The sequence below is a fragment of the Bombus fervidus genome, chromosome 10 (genome assembly GCF_041682495.2).
Source record: "Bombus fervidus isolate BK054 chromosome 10, iyBomFerv1, whole genome shotgun sequence".
NCBI classification, from domain to species: Eukaryota; Metazoa; Arthropoda; class Insecta; order Hymenoptera; family Apidae; genus Bombus; species Bombus fervidus.
The window spans coordinates 11,253,355-11,271,933 of record NC_091526.1 but is presented as its reverse complement, the minus strand read 5'-3'; the positions used below and the strand labels follow the sequence as shown (position 1 = coordinate 11,271,933).

The 18,579-nt window shown below is 45.3% G+C and overlaps 1 protein-coding gene across 1 annotated transcript in view; it reads right to left on the bottom strand.

Annotated features, from left to right (window-relative positions):
- Window positions 1-5,823: 5,823 nt before the first annotated feature.
- Sp1 (transcription factor Sp8) overlaps window positions 5,824-18,579 on the bottom strand; it is a 32,892-nt gene continuing 20,136 nt past the window's right edge. Inside the window, exons 2-3 of the mRNA XM_072011682.1 lie at window positions 7,921-8,983; window positions 5,824-7,852 (exon numbers count right to left, since the gene is read on the bottom strand). Coding sequence (XP_071867783.1) covers window positions 6,879-7,852; window positions 7,921-8,983 — 2,037 coding nt within the window. The 3' untranslated portion in view covers window positions 5,824-6,878. The remainder of the gene's footprint in view (window positions 7,853-7,920; window positions 8,984-18,579) is intronic.

Here is an 18,579-nt window from a genome sequence, read left to right as displayed (position 1 = left end):
GAACAAGAAGCAAAGGAGGCGGGCCAGCTTTTGTAAACACGAAACCATGATATTCTCCAGAACCAGATCGAGTCGTTAGTTTTACGAGGTTTGTTAGCGGACTCGTAGGGTGGTCAAAGATACTTGCTGCCAGGCTTTTTCGACCTTTTGTCCTTTTCTCAACTGACGACCATTATCCCTTCCACTCGTCTTGACTCGCTAGCCACTAAGCACTGATTTGATAACTGGCCGCGAATTCTCAGTATTCTCGATATTTCCTTACATTAAACTTTAATCAAATAAAATAATTTTATCCGCGTTTCAATCGATCTATGTAAATATTTTCAGTTCCTTCGTTAACTGACGACCATCATCCCTTCCACTGTCCTTGGCTCGCTGGTCAGTAAGCCTTGTTTCTCTAACTGACCGCGAATCCTCAGGAATATGACGCGTAGCGTCCAACTAATAATATAATATGTAAAAATAAGGAAATACAAATATTTCCCTATTTTAAGCTATGAATGAAATAAATTAATTTCATCCACGTTCCAATGAATCTGCACAAATTTTCTCGAGTTGTTCCCTCAACTGGCGACCCTTATTGTCCTTTGCATCTTTCCAATTTTGCTGGTCACTAAGCCTCCTAAGCCCTGTTTTGTCAACTGGCCGTAAGTTCTTAGAAGTATGACGAGTAGCTTTCAACTTACGATATAATATGAAAGTGTGAAAACAATAATGTTTTCCTAATTTAAACTATGAATGAAATAAATTAATTTCATCCACGTTCCAATGAATCTGTACAAATTTTCTCGAGTTGTTCCTTCAACTGACGACCCTTATTGTCCTTTGCATCTTTCCAATTTTGCTGGTCACTAAGCCTCCTAAGCCCTGTTTTGCCAACTGGCTGTAAGTTCTTAGAAGTATAAAGAGTGGCTTTCAACTTACGATATAATATGAAAGTGTGAAAACAATAATGTTTTCCTAATTTAAACTATGAATGAAATAAATTAATTTCATCCACGTTCCAATGAATGTGTACAAATTTTCTCGAGTTGTTCCCTCAACTGGCGACCCTTATTGTCCTTTGCATCTTTCCAATTTTGCTGGTCACTAAGCCTCCTAAGCCCTGTTTTGTCAACTGGCCGTAAGTTCTTAGAAGTATGACGAGTGGCTTTCAACTTACGATATAATATGAAAATGTGAAAACAATAATGTTTTCCTAATTTAAACTATGAATGAAATAAATTAATTTCATCCACGTTCCAATGAATCTGCATAAATTTTCTCGAGTTGTTTCCTCAACTAACGATCATTATTGTTCTTCCTACTTCTCTTACTTCCCTGGCCACTAAGCCTTGATTCTGTTCTGCTTGTAGCCGACATTAAAAAGGATAAAGACTTCAAAGAAGAATATTCTGTCTAAAATTAGTATTTCCTCGGATCTGTTTCCGTAAAGAATTCATGTAAAAAGGCAATGTCAATAATAATAATTATCCCATTTGTCGTTACGCAATAAAATATGTAACACTCCTTATAATATTTTTTAACGTTTAACATATAATTATTAAGACAATTATATACGCACATAAAATGTAATTATAGCAATTACGTAACTTTGTATTACTTTAAATAACGTGTACTTCCATGGAATAAATGCGTTCGTTATTTAAGACAGCTTTCGTGCATATCCTCGATCTGTTGGATGTAAATTAATTTCGAAAAATTCGAATGCCCATAATATATCGCAATTTACGTACAGTATAAAACAGGTAAATAATTAACAGGTAAACATAAACAGGTCAGTAATTAGCAGATAAGTGCAAAACGAAACACACCGCATGCTAACGACTAGAGTCAAAAAGTTCAACCACGAACCACCTCCTTACGTATCGTATTCCCCTGATACAAATACTCAATTTTAGGATAAAAGTCTTTGCCTGTATTCGAGAAATTGCACCTTAAAAATTTTTCGAAAATGTGCTCTGTATCAGGAGAATCGTTTTATGAAAGGATTTCGCTTCCTTGCCCATCGTGTTCTCCCAAAAGAAATCCTTAAGTTTGAGACAAAAAACGATTTCGAAAATTGCCATTCGAAATATTTTTCCAACAATTGTCGTATTGAGACATTTGCGGAATGGCTTTTACGTGTCGACGCTATACACATCACATTCTCCTGATACATAAGTGCTACGCGTTACTTACCTGTCATACCTGCCTCGATTATACTTACCTCTTCTCGCGAATCAGCATATTTTATAACGCCTGGGTATAGGCCATGTTTGAAAGTTCTCTTAAATCTAAAGCTCTTAGGACGCGAACGAATGGATTCTTAAGTAAATCGTTTAGTGCGTTAGGTCGCGATTACTATTGTTTTTGTTTTTTTTTCTCTGGAATGGAGCGATAGGAGAGAATGTAGAAAAGGGCTGTTAATAAAAACACGTTGTGTCATTTATCTATAGTTTAATTCGTCGAATCACTTTTTTTACATTGCAAGAATTTAGTAGAAAAAGTGACGATATAAAAGTAAATAGAAAAATGTTATCTCGAATCGATTTTCAAAATGCCTAGTTGTCTGTGTAGATAGGAACTCGATTTATTTGTCGGAATCTGTGACAGAAAGAAACAGATGTGATTATCTTTCAGAGTTACTAATTTGTTAGAATTTAATCTTAAAGTTAAGATGAATAATCTGTGGAAGACACAATGTTTATGTTAAAATAATATTCAGTGATATTTATTAAACAGAACTACAGAACCCGATGTATACAAGCGAGTGATATAATTAACAACGTATGTAAGAATCGTTGATCGTTGGCCAGTTACTCACAGACTAGACTTAGGCAGTGACCCATGATCTCTTAATTACTTTGAACCCCACTCTCTATACAATAATGAGTATAACCTGTGTAAGTGTCCTGTTCAAATGCCTGTGTGGGTGTCTGTGTAAGGGTATTTATGCCTATGCGTGCAATATCGTTGTATTCCAACGTAATTTATTTCTTTATGTTAATTATTCACCATATACAAGAAACGAAATAAAGCGTCGAAAGTTAAATGCATCTCTACCGTCTAAAATCCCAAAATATCTCAAATTTCACGATCCGAGTATAAATATGTAAATCTGCTCGCTTACCTTTCGATTTCTCCTTCGATTTGCAATTCCCCTTCTCCGTAGCTGAAAATCCTCATGGCGTGGATTTCTGTACATCTGGTCTAGTAGTCTTAATGGCGCAACATTAGGGATAATCTGTGTGGTTGGAGGCGAAGGAAACGAGCGAATGCGTGCATACGTAGGAGGATGGCAAACATACCGGCGATCGTATCCGAACGGAGGAGAAATGGTCGTCGAGTTGGAAGAGCGAAGGTCGTAAAGGCGCGATGATCTGTAGGTAGAAAAGGAGAGCAGTGGCTGGTACCGAGGGGGTCGCAAATTGAATAACAAACGTTCGACCCTCGTTGGTTAAATTACCGAAAAAGCCATCCCCTGGGCTTGTATAAGGCTCGAACATTAACCGCACCCCCCGCGGATCGCGGCGTCTCTATGCTTCGAACCCTCTACTACTGCTTTGCATAACGATCTTATTTCGTAATCTCTGCCATATTGATCCGATTTAAAGAACGTACCTTTAGAGAACGTAAAACGGGTGTTCGCTACTGGACTCTGTTACGTCTCGCTCAAAGTCAAACAGCGGTGGTTTAAGTATTTCTACGTTTATAGGAATATTTTTTGGATATTTCGTACGAGAGATTCGTATGTCACGGTACGATTGTCGTTGGTAAAATTTCGAACGAATACGAAGACCAACGTAGAAAGTATATATTTCGTACGACTGCGGAAAGTACTTGCACGCGATCGTACTTATTGGTAAGATTTACGTACTGATCAACGGAGTCCGAAGTACGTTGAAGTTGGCGTTGGTTAGCGATACTTAATCGAACAACGAAACGCTACTGAAAATAACAATTTATCAAGCTCCGTCCCGTTCAAGGTGGTTGATATCGCTTCAATTTTACTCGAATCTCGCAACCACGTTGCAATTCGAGTAAAACAACAAATTCACATTAGCGAAGTCTTTCAAATTATGTAGTGGAAGACAAGTGACTTGATTAACGAGGATGAGAGAAAGAATTTGGAATGTTTCGAGTCGAATAAATAGTATTCAAATAAATCATGTTTCAAAGTTACTTGAATTAACGTAAACGAGGCTTTACCGTCTGTCACTGTCAGATTGTTCAATTTCCTGCGTACGGATCATTCTCTATCATCTAATTACCTTGTCCCTTTCAAACGAACCACGAAGAATCGCGCGATCCGTTTTTACCATGCTCCGCTATAGAAAATGTAGTTCGATTCGGTGGATTTTCTTCGAGCACGCGATTAAAAGTAAATTACGCGTGGACGTAGCGCTCGGGAATCGAGGGTAATTAAATTTATCGAAGCTTATAAGGCTGCATGTCGCGTATATACGTCATTATTTAGGCATTAGCGAAGGAAGGGCTCGGGCCAGGGTTCGAACAAGCCGAGTCATCCTCGGTAATAACGGCGAGTGCTCGGATACGTAGCGAGCGGTCTTTGGACCGGCAGAAATAGGCCAACAGGAATATATCGGGGAGTGGATAAAAACCCTTTTCGGGTTAATCACGGTAAGGAGATCGTCGGGAGAAAAAGAGAACCGCCGCGGCCGATTTCGTTCGCGAACCGACAAAGGGAGAAACCGCTGGCTAATAATTTTAATGCAAATTGCGCGTGCAACTAAGTTATTAATCTTTTGTTTCGTCGAACGCGTGTAGAGCGTTAACGAGGAGAGTGCGAGACCTTCGGAACAACGATTTAGTCGAAACTATGTACAGCGGTAAATTTTTTCACTTTGAGAAACATCGTGTGTACAGGAATAAACTGAGCTTTAAGTTTTCAAGTTACGGATAATATATTCTTTGATATATTTTCTTCGTGTCACTCTATTGCTTGTTTAACTCAACTTTATTATATATATTAATGAGAAACATCAGTCTGTTGATCGGTTGGCATAATTGATTAGAGATAAAGTCTCGACTACTGGTCATGTTCTGGTTCGTGTAATTTTAGAAAATACATTCGAAAGTATAATACACTTTTATTATAAACGATAAACGAAACTTAATCAAGAATAGTTGCAAAAATTTTGATTATCTGTCTATACAATTTAGACATTCGTGGAGAGAGATTTCAACAGTTAGAGCTCGAAGTAAGATGCAAAATTAGAATAGATAAAGCGACGTTGGGAATTTTACTTTTGAGAAAATTGCCAGTTCCCAATTCTACGATAGATTTCTATCCTTTCGTTGAGTTTTCTGTTCCAAAATTGTATTGCTACAAAATTCAACTTGGAGAAATTGGATCATCGTATTGTACAGTGAAATTTCTTCGCAAATTTGTCGAGTTCCTGGTTAATTCTCAGCTAAATACCTCGATTCTACTTTTGTATCAACGTGGAAAACTTCGACGTAAACGTTGACCCGAAAATCTTCCACTTTCCTCGGAAATCGCGATCAGCGAATCGAACACGTATTTCGACGGATCGAAAAGCGAAGTCGGATGTTGCTCGTTAGGACGGCTGACAATGAGAACGACTGGAATTGATGAACTTACTGTGTCGCCGATTACGATAGAACCGTATCGATTGAAGGTGCATCCTTGATCGATGGGGAGCGAGGGGGATGCGATACGCAACCAGGACGTCTTCCGCGGACGGTGTTACGGGTTCACCAAAGCGTCGCAGCAGCAGGAGCTGGGGCAGAGCTAAGGGACGATAGACGTTTAGTGGAGAAACACGATCACGAAGAGAGAATCATCCAGGCACATCGTTACTCACAAAAGCATCGTTTATTTTCTCTTTATCTCTCTTAAAATGAATTTATAATTTTTATAATAATACATCAATAATAATTATTAATAATAATTAATGATAATAATTAATAATTAATTAATTAATCAATTAATTAATTCATAATAATTAATCCATAATATAGTGATATCAAGATCGAAGGGAGTTCGTCGATCGACGCGTGAATCACGTCCGAGATTCAAGTTCCAAACGCAATCTAGGGGGGGAAACGACCGTAATATAGTGTTTTACGGTCTCTTCTTTGATACGATGACACCTGACTTTTCAGGATTCGCGACGTTTGGAACCTGCTCGGAGCAAAATCTGTGAATGCTGTACGATTCGAGGATCGTACGCGCGACGTTCGTTGAGTCGGTTTTCCGATCGCACGCCCCCCAAAATTCTCGGGGGAGGTTGAAGACAAACACGAGAACGATACGACACGCGCGCAACGCGTCTTTCATGCATTTTCTTTAATTGTTTTGCGCGTGTGTAATGTGTGTACGTGGGTGTGTGTAGGTGTGTATGTGTGTGTGCGTGCGTGTGTATATGGTTGTGTGTCTACGAACGTATCAGTGTATGATACAGGACGACAGTGCGTTATATAGAATTTTTTTTACACCGCTTAACATTACACCGCATAATTAATATAATATCTTTCTCACGCGCTATGTATAAGTATTTACAAGTAACGGAGAGTCGGTAAGTATCTCGGGTGCGTGGGTGAAGGCTCGAACCGTGGATAAAAGGACGAGGGAGAGAGAAGAGGAGGATCGGTGGACGAGGCAGCGATCGCGACTGTACAGAGAGACTCGTTCGAGCGGAAAAACGAAGAATCGAATGAAATCGGATTCGTCGAATAGCGTGGAAAGTCGAAAGGTCGGGGGGGGGGGGGTGAACGAGCGTCGTTTAGTCGAAGCACCGTTCGAGAGGATCGCTGCCCGATCTACCGATGGGGAAAATACAGGTAGCAGGAGCGGCGGAGAATGGGCGGCCGATGGAACGAAGGGCTTAGTAAAGTGGCGACGCGTCAACCTAGAGACTATGTACAGGCGCGGGGGACGAGGGTGAGGGAGTCTGCGCGGTCCCCGGCGTGCCAGGATTCTGTTGCACGGAATAGGAATTACTTTGACGCGAGTGCTGTTGCTGTTGATGTTGGTGTTGATGGTGATGGTGATGATGGTGGTGATGGTGATGATGGTTCTGGTGTTGGTGATGGGTAGGAGCGGCGTTTGCGGAGGCAGAGGTGGAGGTGGCGTGATGGTGAGCGATGGTCTGGTGAGCAGCGGCGTGATTCTGGACGAGGTTCAGGTTGAGGGGGTAGGATAGGGGGGAGCCCAGGGCCGTTGCGGCAGCGGAACTGCAGGCACCGGCTCCGGGCCCCACCGGGCTCAGTGCATGCTCATCCCCGCGTGCGGGTGGTGGGCCGCCGCCGGGACGGAGGTTGCGTGATGATGCGGATGGTGCATTAGAGGAGGGAGATGCGGGTGGTGGGGATGGTGTGGGGTCAGAGGTGGAGGGGTCATCTGTATTGGGGTCATGGGCGTTGTCGGCTGATGGCCGAGACTGGTGGTGGTGGTGGTCTGGGATGTGGTGTTGTTGGTGGTGTCCTGGCCCGCCGCCACCGCCGCTGCCGCTGCCGCCGCCGCCGCCGCCGCCGCCACCAGAGCCTGCTGCTGCTGCTGCTGCTGCTGCTGCTGGTGCTGGGCCTGAGCCGGTTGGGCCGGTTGCTGCGGTGGCTGCTGCTGCTGCTGCTGCGGCGGCGGCGGCGGCTGCGGCTGCGGCGGCACCGAGCTGGAAGTGGGACTCTGCTGACTCCCGTTGTCCTCGCTGTCGGAGCAGGACTCGGCTGACGAGCTCCCCGCTCCCCCCTTGCCCTTGCTGCCGCTGCTGCTGCTGCTGCTGCTGTGGGTCTTGACGTGCTTCGCGAGATGGTCGCTGCGCATGAACCGCTTGTTGCAGACCGGGCAGGCGAATCTCTTTTCGCCGGTGTGGGTTCGAAGGTGCCGCTGCAACTCATCCGAACGTGTGAACCGCTTGCCACAGAAAAGCCAGTTGCAAACAAACGGTCGCTCACCAGTGTGCCACCGTAAGTGGGCCTTCAGATGCGACGTTTTCCCGTAGACCTTACCGCAGCCGGGTATGTGACAGCTATGGATGTTCTTCTTCCTGAGATGTACGCCGGCCGGACCGAGTCTCTCGGCTTCTTGACAATTCGGACAGTCGCAGGTCGCACGTCCGGTGTAGCGTCTTTGGGAGCGCGGCGACGGGGCTTGGCTAACGCCGCCTGCCCCAACGCCGACGCCGCCGCCGCTCCCCTGAGGGCTACCGGCACCGGCGCTCGCGCTCGCCGTCGCGGCCGCGTGATGGTGAAGCCCGAACCCGGGAGGGCCTCCCGGCAACATCGATTTGTACGTGTCTTGAAGGAGATTGTGGCCGGCGGTGGTCGCGGTGGTCAGCAAATGATTGCCCGCGAGCGCTAGGCTCGTCGAGTAGTCGGCCGAGTAGTTGGCCATTTGCGCGGCATGCACACCGACGCCGACCGTGCTGCCGACGTCCAGCCATCCGCCGGCTGTCGCGGCCCCGTGAACGTCCCACCAACCGTCGCTCGCTTTGATACCGCCGTGTGTCGCGCCCGGCATCGCGTTGAACGGCCACGACTCGTACGGATGTCGGCCGTACACCGAGCCCAAGGTCGCTCCCTCGACCTTTCCGAGCAGGCTGCTTTGATGATGATGCGGATCGCCGGCCGGTTGGGCGCTCGCTGTTCCAGGAAAGTACAGGTCGCTGCCGTATTGAGGCGCGGTCGACGCGCAGGAAGTCACCGGCGCTCTCGCGTAGCCGCCGGTCGTGCTGCCGGCGCTGCTCGTCGCCGCCGGTCTTTGACTGACTCCGGTCGTTGTGCATCCACCTCCTCCTCCACCCCCGCCCCCTCCCCCTCCCCCGCCTCCACCACCTCCGCCGCCACCGCTTCCAGCGGAGTGTTGCGGCGAGCTGCCACTGCTCTGCGGGCTCTTCTTCCACGGGTGGAAACCTTTGCCCACCGCCGCGTCGGCCAAAGGCGGTGGACTCTTGCTGCTCAATTTGTTGCACTGAGCCGCGAGCATCGCCAACGGTGTACCTCGTAAACCTGGATGATCCTGAAACAAGAAAAAACAACCAACGGATCACGACTCGATTCCGTCCAATTCTTCTTCGGTAGATCGTTCCGACGATCGATCGAGTACAGCACGGCACGCTGGCCACGATTTTATTACGGCGAAACGCGTTCCCGAGCAGGTGTTACCTCGGAATTACGATCCACTCTTCCGATACGATTACGCAAGCCGATAATAACGAGTTTCGGCGGGCTTCGCGAATTAGGCGCCCGCGTGTATATCGATCCCGGGCGAAATCGCCCGCTCGATTGAGACGCTTTCTCAAGGTAACGCAGCTCGTAATATCGAAATCCACCGGACGCTCGATGCGGCCATAATCGCAGCTAAATCGACCCAAAAAAGAAACCGTGCTCGCTCGCCACCGGCCGCCGGAACCGAGGCTTCCCCCGAGGATATATAATGACACTAAATTGCCGGTCCTATCCTAGGAGAGAGATCCAAGATTACCCGAAACTATCGTCAAGCCCGACTACGCTCCACTCACCGTCTACCTTCGTTTCCCTTGCTCCACGATCAACGACAACGAAATCTTCCGCGCCCTATACCCTAATGACTTTTGTACCTCGCGTTTTTCCAACTCCAACGCCGCTCCGACGACGAAAGTCGATCGTACACAAATTATCGAGACGTCGTTTTCGAGTAGCGAAGGAAAGACGAGCGAGCCTCGGTGGCTACCGAAAGGCTGGAGGCTGGCGAGGGTCCGAAGCGGATTCGGACGTGGAAAGGTAAAGGCAAAGGGTCCGCGGAAGCGGCAGGAAATTAAAGTCTGGCGGGCCGCGCAGCCATTAGCAGCCGGCGCCATCGAGGCGACACGCCCCCACGCGGTTCAAACCTTGCACCAACACCGACCAAAGACAACGGGTGCGCGCACCCTTCGACGATCCAGACAAAGAGCAACACCGTGACAGAGACAGAGACAGAGAGAGAAAGAGAGAGAAAGAGCTCTACCAATCCGTGGTCACCCCGTGCTGTAACTTCGGGCAAGGTTGCCAGGGTAATAACCACGGTTGCGGTCAACGGCGAGCTCCTTTCCTGTTCCGCTCTTTAAAAAAATCTCCGAGTCGTTCTGCCACGGGTCGTCGACTCTTTCACCCTGTCGGAACTCTTTGACGGAGCTCGTGTATCGAGCCTCGTTAGCGTCGTTTCAAAATTTCCATCCGAAGCTTCTCGTCGGTCCCCTAATCCCCGGCGTTATCGAAGGACAATCCTGGAAAAGGGAGAGTCGAGAACGCGATGGCTCTCGTTTCGAGGCGTCGACGAATAGCAAGGTGGCGACGAACTTTGGCGCTTGCTCGTCGCGGTTTCGCCGCAACGGGGGTGGAAGACGACCTCGTCCTTTCGGCTCTTTGCTGCTGTGGGGTGAGCAAGCTGGTTGAAGAAGGAAGAGGTACCAGAGAGAAAGAGAGAGAGAGAGAGAGAGAGAGTGAGAGAGGAGAGGACGAGTCAAAGAGAGGGAAGTAGGAGGATGAAGGGGAGAGAGTATCTCTCGGCCGGTGGTGTACGAGCCACGCCCTCTTCGAGCTTCGTGAGTGCAGGTTGTAGGCAGGCTACGTATTGATCCGGCGGAACGATATGACAGTGGCCTGGTGGAGACAACGACGTCTCTCAATTAGCCTGCTCTGCCTTCCTTTCTCCACTCTATATCCTCGCTTATTCCGCGACCGCTGTAGAGAAAATGCTCGTTCCACTTACACCGGATAATGTAGTCCGCTGTTTAGGTCACGAGTTTCCGATACGATGCATGTATATCGCGTCAACGCCTCTCAAATCGATCTGCTCGCCATGTCAGATTTCTTATCTTGAAGAGTGGATATCTGCATTGTGATAGCAGATTAACGAGAACGCGTAAAGCGCGTTAATAGGGTTATCGATTAGGACGATATTAACTGGCGCACCGGTCTGTAATTATATCGCGCAGAACGAAAACGAGTCGTTATTTCGTGGTAGCAATGCACGAGCGCGAGGCGCCTTCCAGTCGCCGATACACGCTCGCTCGTCTCTGCTTATACCTGTCGTCTTTCGATCGTCGCGATTCTTCGGCAACCGTTTATATTTTATGCATGTTACGCACGCAGACGACATAGGCTTGTGCGCCCACGTTTTCGTTTGCTCTAGCGAACTCGAGCGATTCCTATCAGACAGCTTCGTGAGTGAGGCGAATAGAAAGAACGAATCGTGGAATCGTGGCAACAAAAGAAGCGATAAAGTCTCACGTACGCTAATCGTAAATGAACGAGTTTTGCCGCGTTTTGCTTGTTCGCCGGTCGGACGTTTCTTTCAGTAATATTTTTACGAATATGATTCGAGGAATGAAGTCTAAGCAGAAGTTTGCTTTACCTGCTAAATATCGTAAAGAGTACCATACGCTTTCGATATTTCACATACTCTTATATGCAATTTGAAACCGCCAAATCTTCCACAAATGCGTAAAAGTCTACAGTCTTGTTATCGTTGAACGGAGGATTTTTACACAAATTCGATCATTTGTTCCATGCTATTTTCACGTAAAAATCAACTTCGCAACTTACAATTATCATAGTATAGCGTTGAAAGGAAATTCTACTTTCGCGCAGCGTCAAAGCGCGAGAGAAGAATCGCTCGTCTGCATAAGACAGAAAGCGCGGGATTGCGAGCGAGATCCGTCTCAGGTTCGCGGCCTGCTGTCGGCACAGTTGAAAGAGAGCCATCGTAGGTTGGGCACGGCTAGAATCCTTTGTTTTAGCCGCGTGACGTCACGCCCATCCTAGCCAGCTAGGACTAATAACGCCTTCGGCTGTGCCGCGCATAAATTAAAACCAGGCAGCATCGTCGTCTCCCTTCTTCCTCGCCTCTCTTGGCTGGCAATCTTCCGAGAACTACGTAACACCAGCCGAGTCCTTTCGAAGATGCAGGTCGTCGTAAAGTTCCGACAATGAGCGGGTCAAACGTTTCGAGGAAACAGGAAAGTAGAGTGCGAAGGGAACGAAGAATTTGTCGGTACGTTTGCCGTACGGTGTAGACGAATCGACTTTGTCGATGTTTCTCGCGCGAATCTTACGTTCGAGCGCACAGGGGACGGCGTGTCGAATTGGCTCGACGTGTGTAACGAAAGGAATTCATCACGTGTTCGAAGAGATTCATCGATATCGTGGTGTAGACGAGCTCGAGAGATTTTAGGAATCGATACTAATGTAGAATTTTTCCAAGTTCTTTGGTGGAGTTGAACACGCTGAGTGAATGTTTTATATAATCAATCTAATTTTAATAATTACATTTACGTTTTTCTTGTCTAAAGATCATAGTTTATGTACTCGCAGGCATGGCCTTTATCATACGTTCTACGTTCTCGCCATTTTATCAATCGCTTGAAATTTCTGATAAAAATTGATCTCCAATCATCAAACGACAATATTAGGTTGTCCGAAAAGTTTCTTTCGTTTTATAGGGAAATAATAGACGCACGATGTTTTATATTAGTTTATTGAATTATGCACGAACATAATAATAGAAATGGAACGAAATGGATCACGCCTAATTCAATAAAATAGAATACAATAAAATATTAAATAGAATATTCAATAAAATATAAAACAGAAATTATTGTTCATCTATTATCACCTTATGAAACGAAAGGAACTTCTCGGGCAACCTAATGTAACGAAGAGGGATGAGTACGCAAACGATCTTATCGGGCTTGATAGATTTTGCATAACGTTCAAGTTGCATGAATCGTCTAATTCCGAGAGCACGAGAATGTTCTTCGAGGAAACGATAAAAATATCACGGTATCGTATACGATAATAAATTGCGCGAGTCCGTGTATGAAATAATAATTTGATTAGTCGCAGACAATTTGCCATTTAGGATATTACGTTATTAATAATTCAAGCTATAGAAATGTATAGAGATGTGTAGATTATCAGAGGATAAGCGTTTTACACGATCCGAAATCAATGACCAGCGATTGTATTCCAATTCTAACATTCTCACACATAATTGAAGGTATAGAGAAGAAAAGAGTCAATCGTTCGGCTATAGACGACGTAAAGAGAAAGCGACAGGGTTGGTGAACGGCTGAAACAAAACGGAACCGGTGGGTGTCAGAGCGAAAGCAAAAGCCACGCGACAGCTGAACGCGGGGTTCGCACAACGGTCGGCTGAAGCGAGGGTGCGAACCCGGTAAACCGTAGGGTGTCGAAGCAACTGGGCGTGTGGCAAACCGCATCCGACGTCTACGCGTCAACCTTCTTTCCCTCTCTCCTCGTCAAGCCACAAATGGAGACGTTTTTGGTTCCACTATCCAAATACATTTCCAAAGGATTCGTATATTTCCGATCGAAACCACACGATTCTTTCTCTTATCCCGAAAAGACAATTAAAGTATCGAAGCAAAAAAGAAAAGAAGAGAGAAAACGAAAAAGAAGGTCCGGTAATAGAGCTGGACGCGAAATTAGTCGGCGGTGTTCGCTGGTTTCCGTGTAAAAAGCGTTGGTCGTTTTCGAGAGGCATTGACCACCGGCTCCTCACTGGCACCTGCCTCGAGCTGCTTCTGATTGGATCCACCTGCGTTTCTCTTCAGAGAGATCGTCCAAACGGTACGCTGGTTTTTCCGAATCGCAGATTTCGAGAGTTCCTAACGACGTAAATAAGCATAGACTATGAGTGGAAAATACGATAAGTCGTATTGGTCATTTTCTATAGAACAGCAATTACCAAATTCCAAATCTATCAAATTATTTCCTCTCTTCGATTATTTCGTATTGAACTACTTCTTTTTAACCACCAAGTATCGTAGAAGTGGGAAAATCGACAAAAGTGGACTTGTCATATTTTTCTTGTCTGATTTTCGATGGCTATCAATGGCTATCAATACCGACAATACCGTAGGATTTTCCCATTTCCTACGAATCGCGGTATTCGTTCTAGATTATTAGAAGAACAGTCGATCCATCGGGATTTTGTATCTGCGCGTGATGCCATTCGAACTGTAATACGTGGTTAAATTTTTATTTCATCTTATTAAGAAGCTTAACCTGATAAAATACATCCAAGTTAAGTACAAATTCAACAGTATTATAGTTAGGCGCGTAAAAATAATTTTACATCGCCACGATGTCGTAAATTATTTATCCGAATTACAGCTTACTCGAATCCCGAGAGTTTCGAACTCGAGTCACAAAACTAGCGCATAGTTTCGAGTTTCCTCTCGAATCTCGATGAATTCCGAGTGTCGCTACTTATCTCCGTTTGCTGGCAGTTGGACTGATATCTCGCTCGCAAAATAGTACTCATAAACCGTGCAGTAAAGTTTCACAAGCGATCCGCTTCTGTGCTATGCTCTGCCATGGGAAACGGACTGCTACGCAATCTTAATATCGATCTGGTTCCTATAAAAGCAGCTTGGCGCGGGGTTGTAAAAATAAGCTCTTCCGTAACAACTTGGCGCGGCAGTAAAAGCGACCGTGAGAGATTAAATTAAAACGAGACGCGTACGCGCGCTTGCGACCGACGTCGTTCGCCAGATTTTCATATTTTCTGTTAATTGCTTCCTCCGGCCAACAGGAGGAAAAAAAGATGAACGTGTACGGACCACGAATACAGCGGTTGATGGCGGTAAACGGCGTCGTTACAGCTCTGGTTCGGCTCGACGCGTCCCTTTGGGATACGTGGCGAGCTGAGAGATCGCCATGATATCGTGCCTCGTTTCTAATGCTAATTATTTGTTTATCGGCCTCCGCATGCAACTGCGCCGACACGCAGACTTCACCCGATAAAACACCGCTGCCGCTTTCGAACCCTTCTACGAACGCGGAGAACTTATTATTCCTTCCTACACACTATTTGCTTCGCGGATGGTGTTCTCCATCGCGGAAACACCGTTGTTTTCTCCGATTCGATTTCTCAAGAGTCCTCAACTGTGTATTTATCGATCGACGAGATTTCACGAATATTATTTATATAACGCTCGCTATTAATACTATGGAAATGAAACGTAGAAACTTTTAGAAGAATTCTTCATTGCAAAGCGAGAAGCACTGTATATATTTAGTGCTGTTTACGTGTACATATGGACCGAGCGAGAGATGATTTCATTATTTTTGAAGATTTTACAGTCTTTTTTTTTTTAATTCTATTTCTTTAACGTTAACTAGAAATTCGTACGTCTGTTTTTACGTAAAGGGGAATTTAGGTAGAGTTAATTATTTTTGATCGATCGAAATCGATGAGATTCGCGTGTTTGATTTTCAAGCGGCTCTTACATCTCGCAATCTGAATGAATTTTTTAGAACAAATTCCTTCGTAAGTGATCGCGTGTGAGTGGCGACTGTCCATACCTTACGTTAAAGTTAAGAGAAGAAATTTATGTACTATGGTAGATTCACTATGGCGGATCGTGCTAGTCTACTTCAGAGAATTCGAAAGAGGGTAAATTTCCATGATCGGACATCGTGAAATCAGGTTTCGTGGACGCTGTTCCACGGCTATTGGGAAACGAAACATAGAGAAGCTCATCGGACACGATAGAAACTTTGGTCGGGAGACGGGATTAATAATTTTATTCATGAGTAACCAAGGCTGCACCGCGACCAAGAAGAGCCTCCGTTAGTTCCCACCAGGCGGCAGCTACCTGTTATCCTCCCTTCTAAATTATGTTTTTTAATTAAATCCATCGTGAGAGAGCGACTCGGCTATCTCTGTTTCGCCCTTCGTCCCTGGTCGCGGCGTCCCTCGTCTGTCCGATGTGCGCGCCGCGCGTTACGAAAGGTCCGATCGTATATCCGAAAAAGTCTACCTCGCTGTAACCGTGGCCCCGGGCCAAAACAGGGAGCTGCCCAAATTTATTCGGCTATCGAGCGACCGGAGGGAACACAGAGAGAAAGGCTGCTTCTTCTTCTACTTCTTCCTCGCTTTTTTCTCTTCCATCGTGTTGTTGCTCGCCACCGAGTTTTTTGGCCTCCGTATAGGCCCTCGACAAATTTCAAATTGCCCTTGGACCTAATGATTTCCGGGTATAGAACAGGGCACCCACGTAACCAAAGGGCAGTGGAGCAAAGAGAGCAAAGTCTTAGAGAACGTTGCCACGATCGAAATCGGTTGGAGAGCGCAGAGAAGAGAAACGACAGGGAGAAAAATGGCCAGGCTACCGATTCATTAACACTCGTAAATCTGTCACCCCTCGCTGTTCGGAATATTAATCGCGCACTACAAGTTTGTTATAATTCGTAGCCAGTTAACGCCGTTTATCCTCGGCCGAGTATACGTTTGACGAAGAAACGGAGCATGTTTGACTGCCCTAAACGTTTTATCGCCTCCGGTACCCTCCGATTTTGCGTCGGTAGCTTCGATCCTCTTGGACTCGCGCCCGGTTCGTGTTAACTCGACGACAGATTAAAGCGGAGCCGAAGTCCAAGGCAATAGCTTCCCGCTGACAGCGTTCCTTCCTCTGTATAATCGAATTGACTTCGGTCTCCGAGAGGAAACGAGAAAATGATCGTACTAAATGTCATCAAAAACACGAGAAACATCGATCCTCTCGATTTTCCTCGCTCTGAAGATGAGATCGAGGCCCACGGGTTTGAATCAATTCGATATCGAAGTCAATGATCCATTGAAACGGATTTTAATTATTTACGTCGAGTTTTCGTGAAATTGTCCGTAAATCGAACAATCCGCAAACAGATCGAAACGGTGAAACAAAAGGGACGCGTGATATTAGAATATATACGACATATAACATTACAATAGCATGTACGAACAAATAGAAGAGCATTTGAGTAACAAAAAGGACTGATCTGAGAAAAAAGGATCGATCGAGAGGAAGAAGAATCAATTAAATTGTATAATTGAACCAACTAAAACCTTTTAATTTTTACATGGATTTTTAGATTTTCAAATCAATGTAATTTGCGTCGAGGAAATTTGAAAATGTTTTATATAATCCGCACGATAAGTACTTACGAGTTTTCTATAGTAAGTGTTCGGATACTTCGTCGAGCCACTGTATCGGTGTGTTCCACGAAATCGCGAGTTCATTTTGCAAGTAGATTCGCACACGAACAGGAACCGAGACGTATGCACTTGTTCCGAAGACAACGACAATGAGATAAATTTTTTCGATAGAGCAATTGCTTTTCGACAAAAATCGCGGCTCGTTTTTCAGGCGTTACGTCTTCATTAGGATAATGAGGCTGGCGTAAATCTGTTACGGGAAGCGGCGTGTTGTTGCGCGTGCTTCTGGAATATCTCTGGGATCTGGGGGACGGAAGTCATCGCATTTGCATCGAGTAATTTAGTGGTACATAAAATTCTGCAGCCAATTAGCGGCCAAGTGTCCGATCTATCGCCCGGCTAGTCGTTTACTCCTTTTAGAACGCTTCTAATTTCGGAAAGGTGACCCGTTTTGAACGTCTTTCATTTCCTCCGTGTCTACGGCCAGTTTCACCCTTCTCCTATTCGAGGCGATGCTCGTCTCTTACGCAAGCAAAACTTAACTGGCTGTTCTAAAGGACTGACGAACGTAAAACTTTACATTTGCTCGAGGAGCCAGCTTCGATGTTCGATTAAATTAACGTTACGAGGATATTAAAGATTCCCTATATTTCTTTTTTTTGTTTTTCCTCGTCGTTCGTTTCGTTTGCTCTTCTTTTCCTTTTTTTTTTTTTTTTTTTTTTATAGAAGATACGTAAACGAATTTTATATCAACGAGCAGAGTATTTCCCCGTTTGCTATCTACCTTTTATTCCTACGTTTTGTTTTTACTCTTCTCTGTACAATATCCTCGCGAAAACATATATTTCTTACACTTTGAAGCACTATAAATATAAAACGCCTTGGAAATATTTATTCCTGGCAAACAAACTACATCGATAATGAATTAATCTAAGATTTCGAACGAGATGGTAATTCTCAAAGGTCCCTAATTATACTGAAATAACTTGCTAACGATATTTCAAGCTTACCTCATCTTCTAACTATCCTAATACTTATGTGCACATGGGGGTGTACATATTATAAAAGCCATAACGGAAACCATCGAATCAAGACAGAAATCGCAACTCGTTCAAGAAACCAACAGCCTGAGGGACCGCTGTTAATTTTTATCCAAGTTACGAAACGGCAACCTCTGCCTTAATCGATGTCGCGTCCCGTCATCTCGTAGAAGTCGGTCCGCCTATATTTCAAAGTGGCCCGGCTATAACGACAATATTTTCCACGCCATTTGTCCGAGGATCTTTCGCGCTCTCGTCCAGAGGTCGCGCGAGGGGCGGGGTCGGATAGTCGTCTTTATTGTTCGGCCAGGTAGACCAAGCGTGGCCGATCGTTCGATATATTATTCGGCTCCTAGATCAGCCTTTCGAGAGCTTCTCGTTCCCGTATATTCCACGTTTTATCACCAGCACTGCCACGGTGGTCCTAGTCGGCGGCTTTCTTTCAATTACGAAAGTTTAAGTAAGTAGCGTCACCGTGCAGCCGAGAAGGGCAATCGTACGAACGATAAATTAACCGAATATTAGCATTTAAATGATCCACCGGTTGAACGAGGATTTTGATAGGGTTTCGATGGAACCACGAAACCTGCGAAAAATTTCATGCCAGGG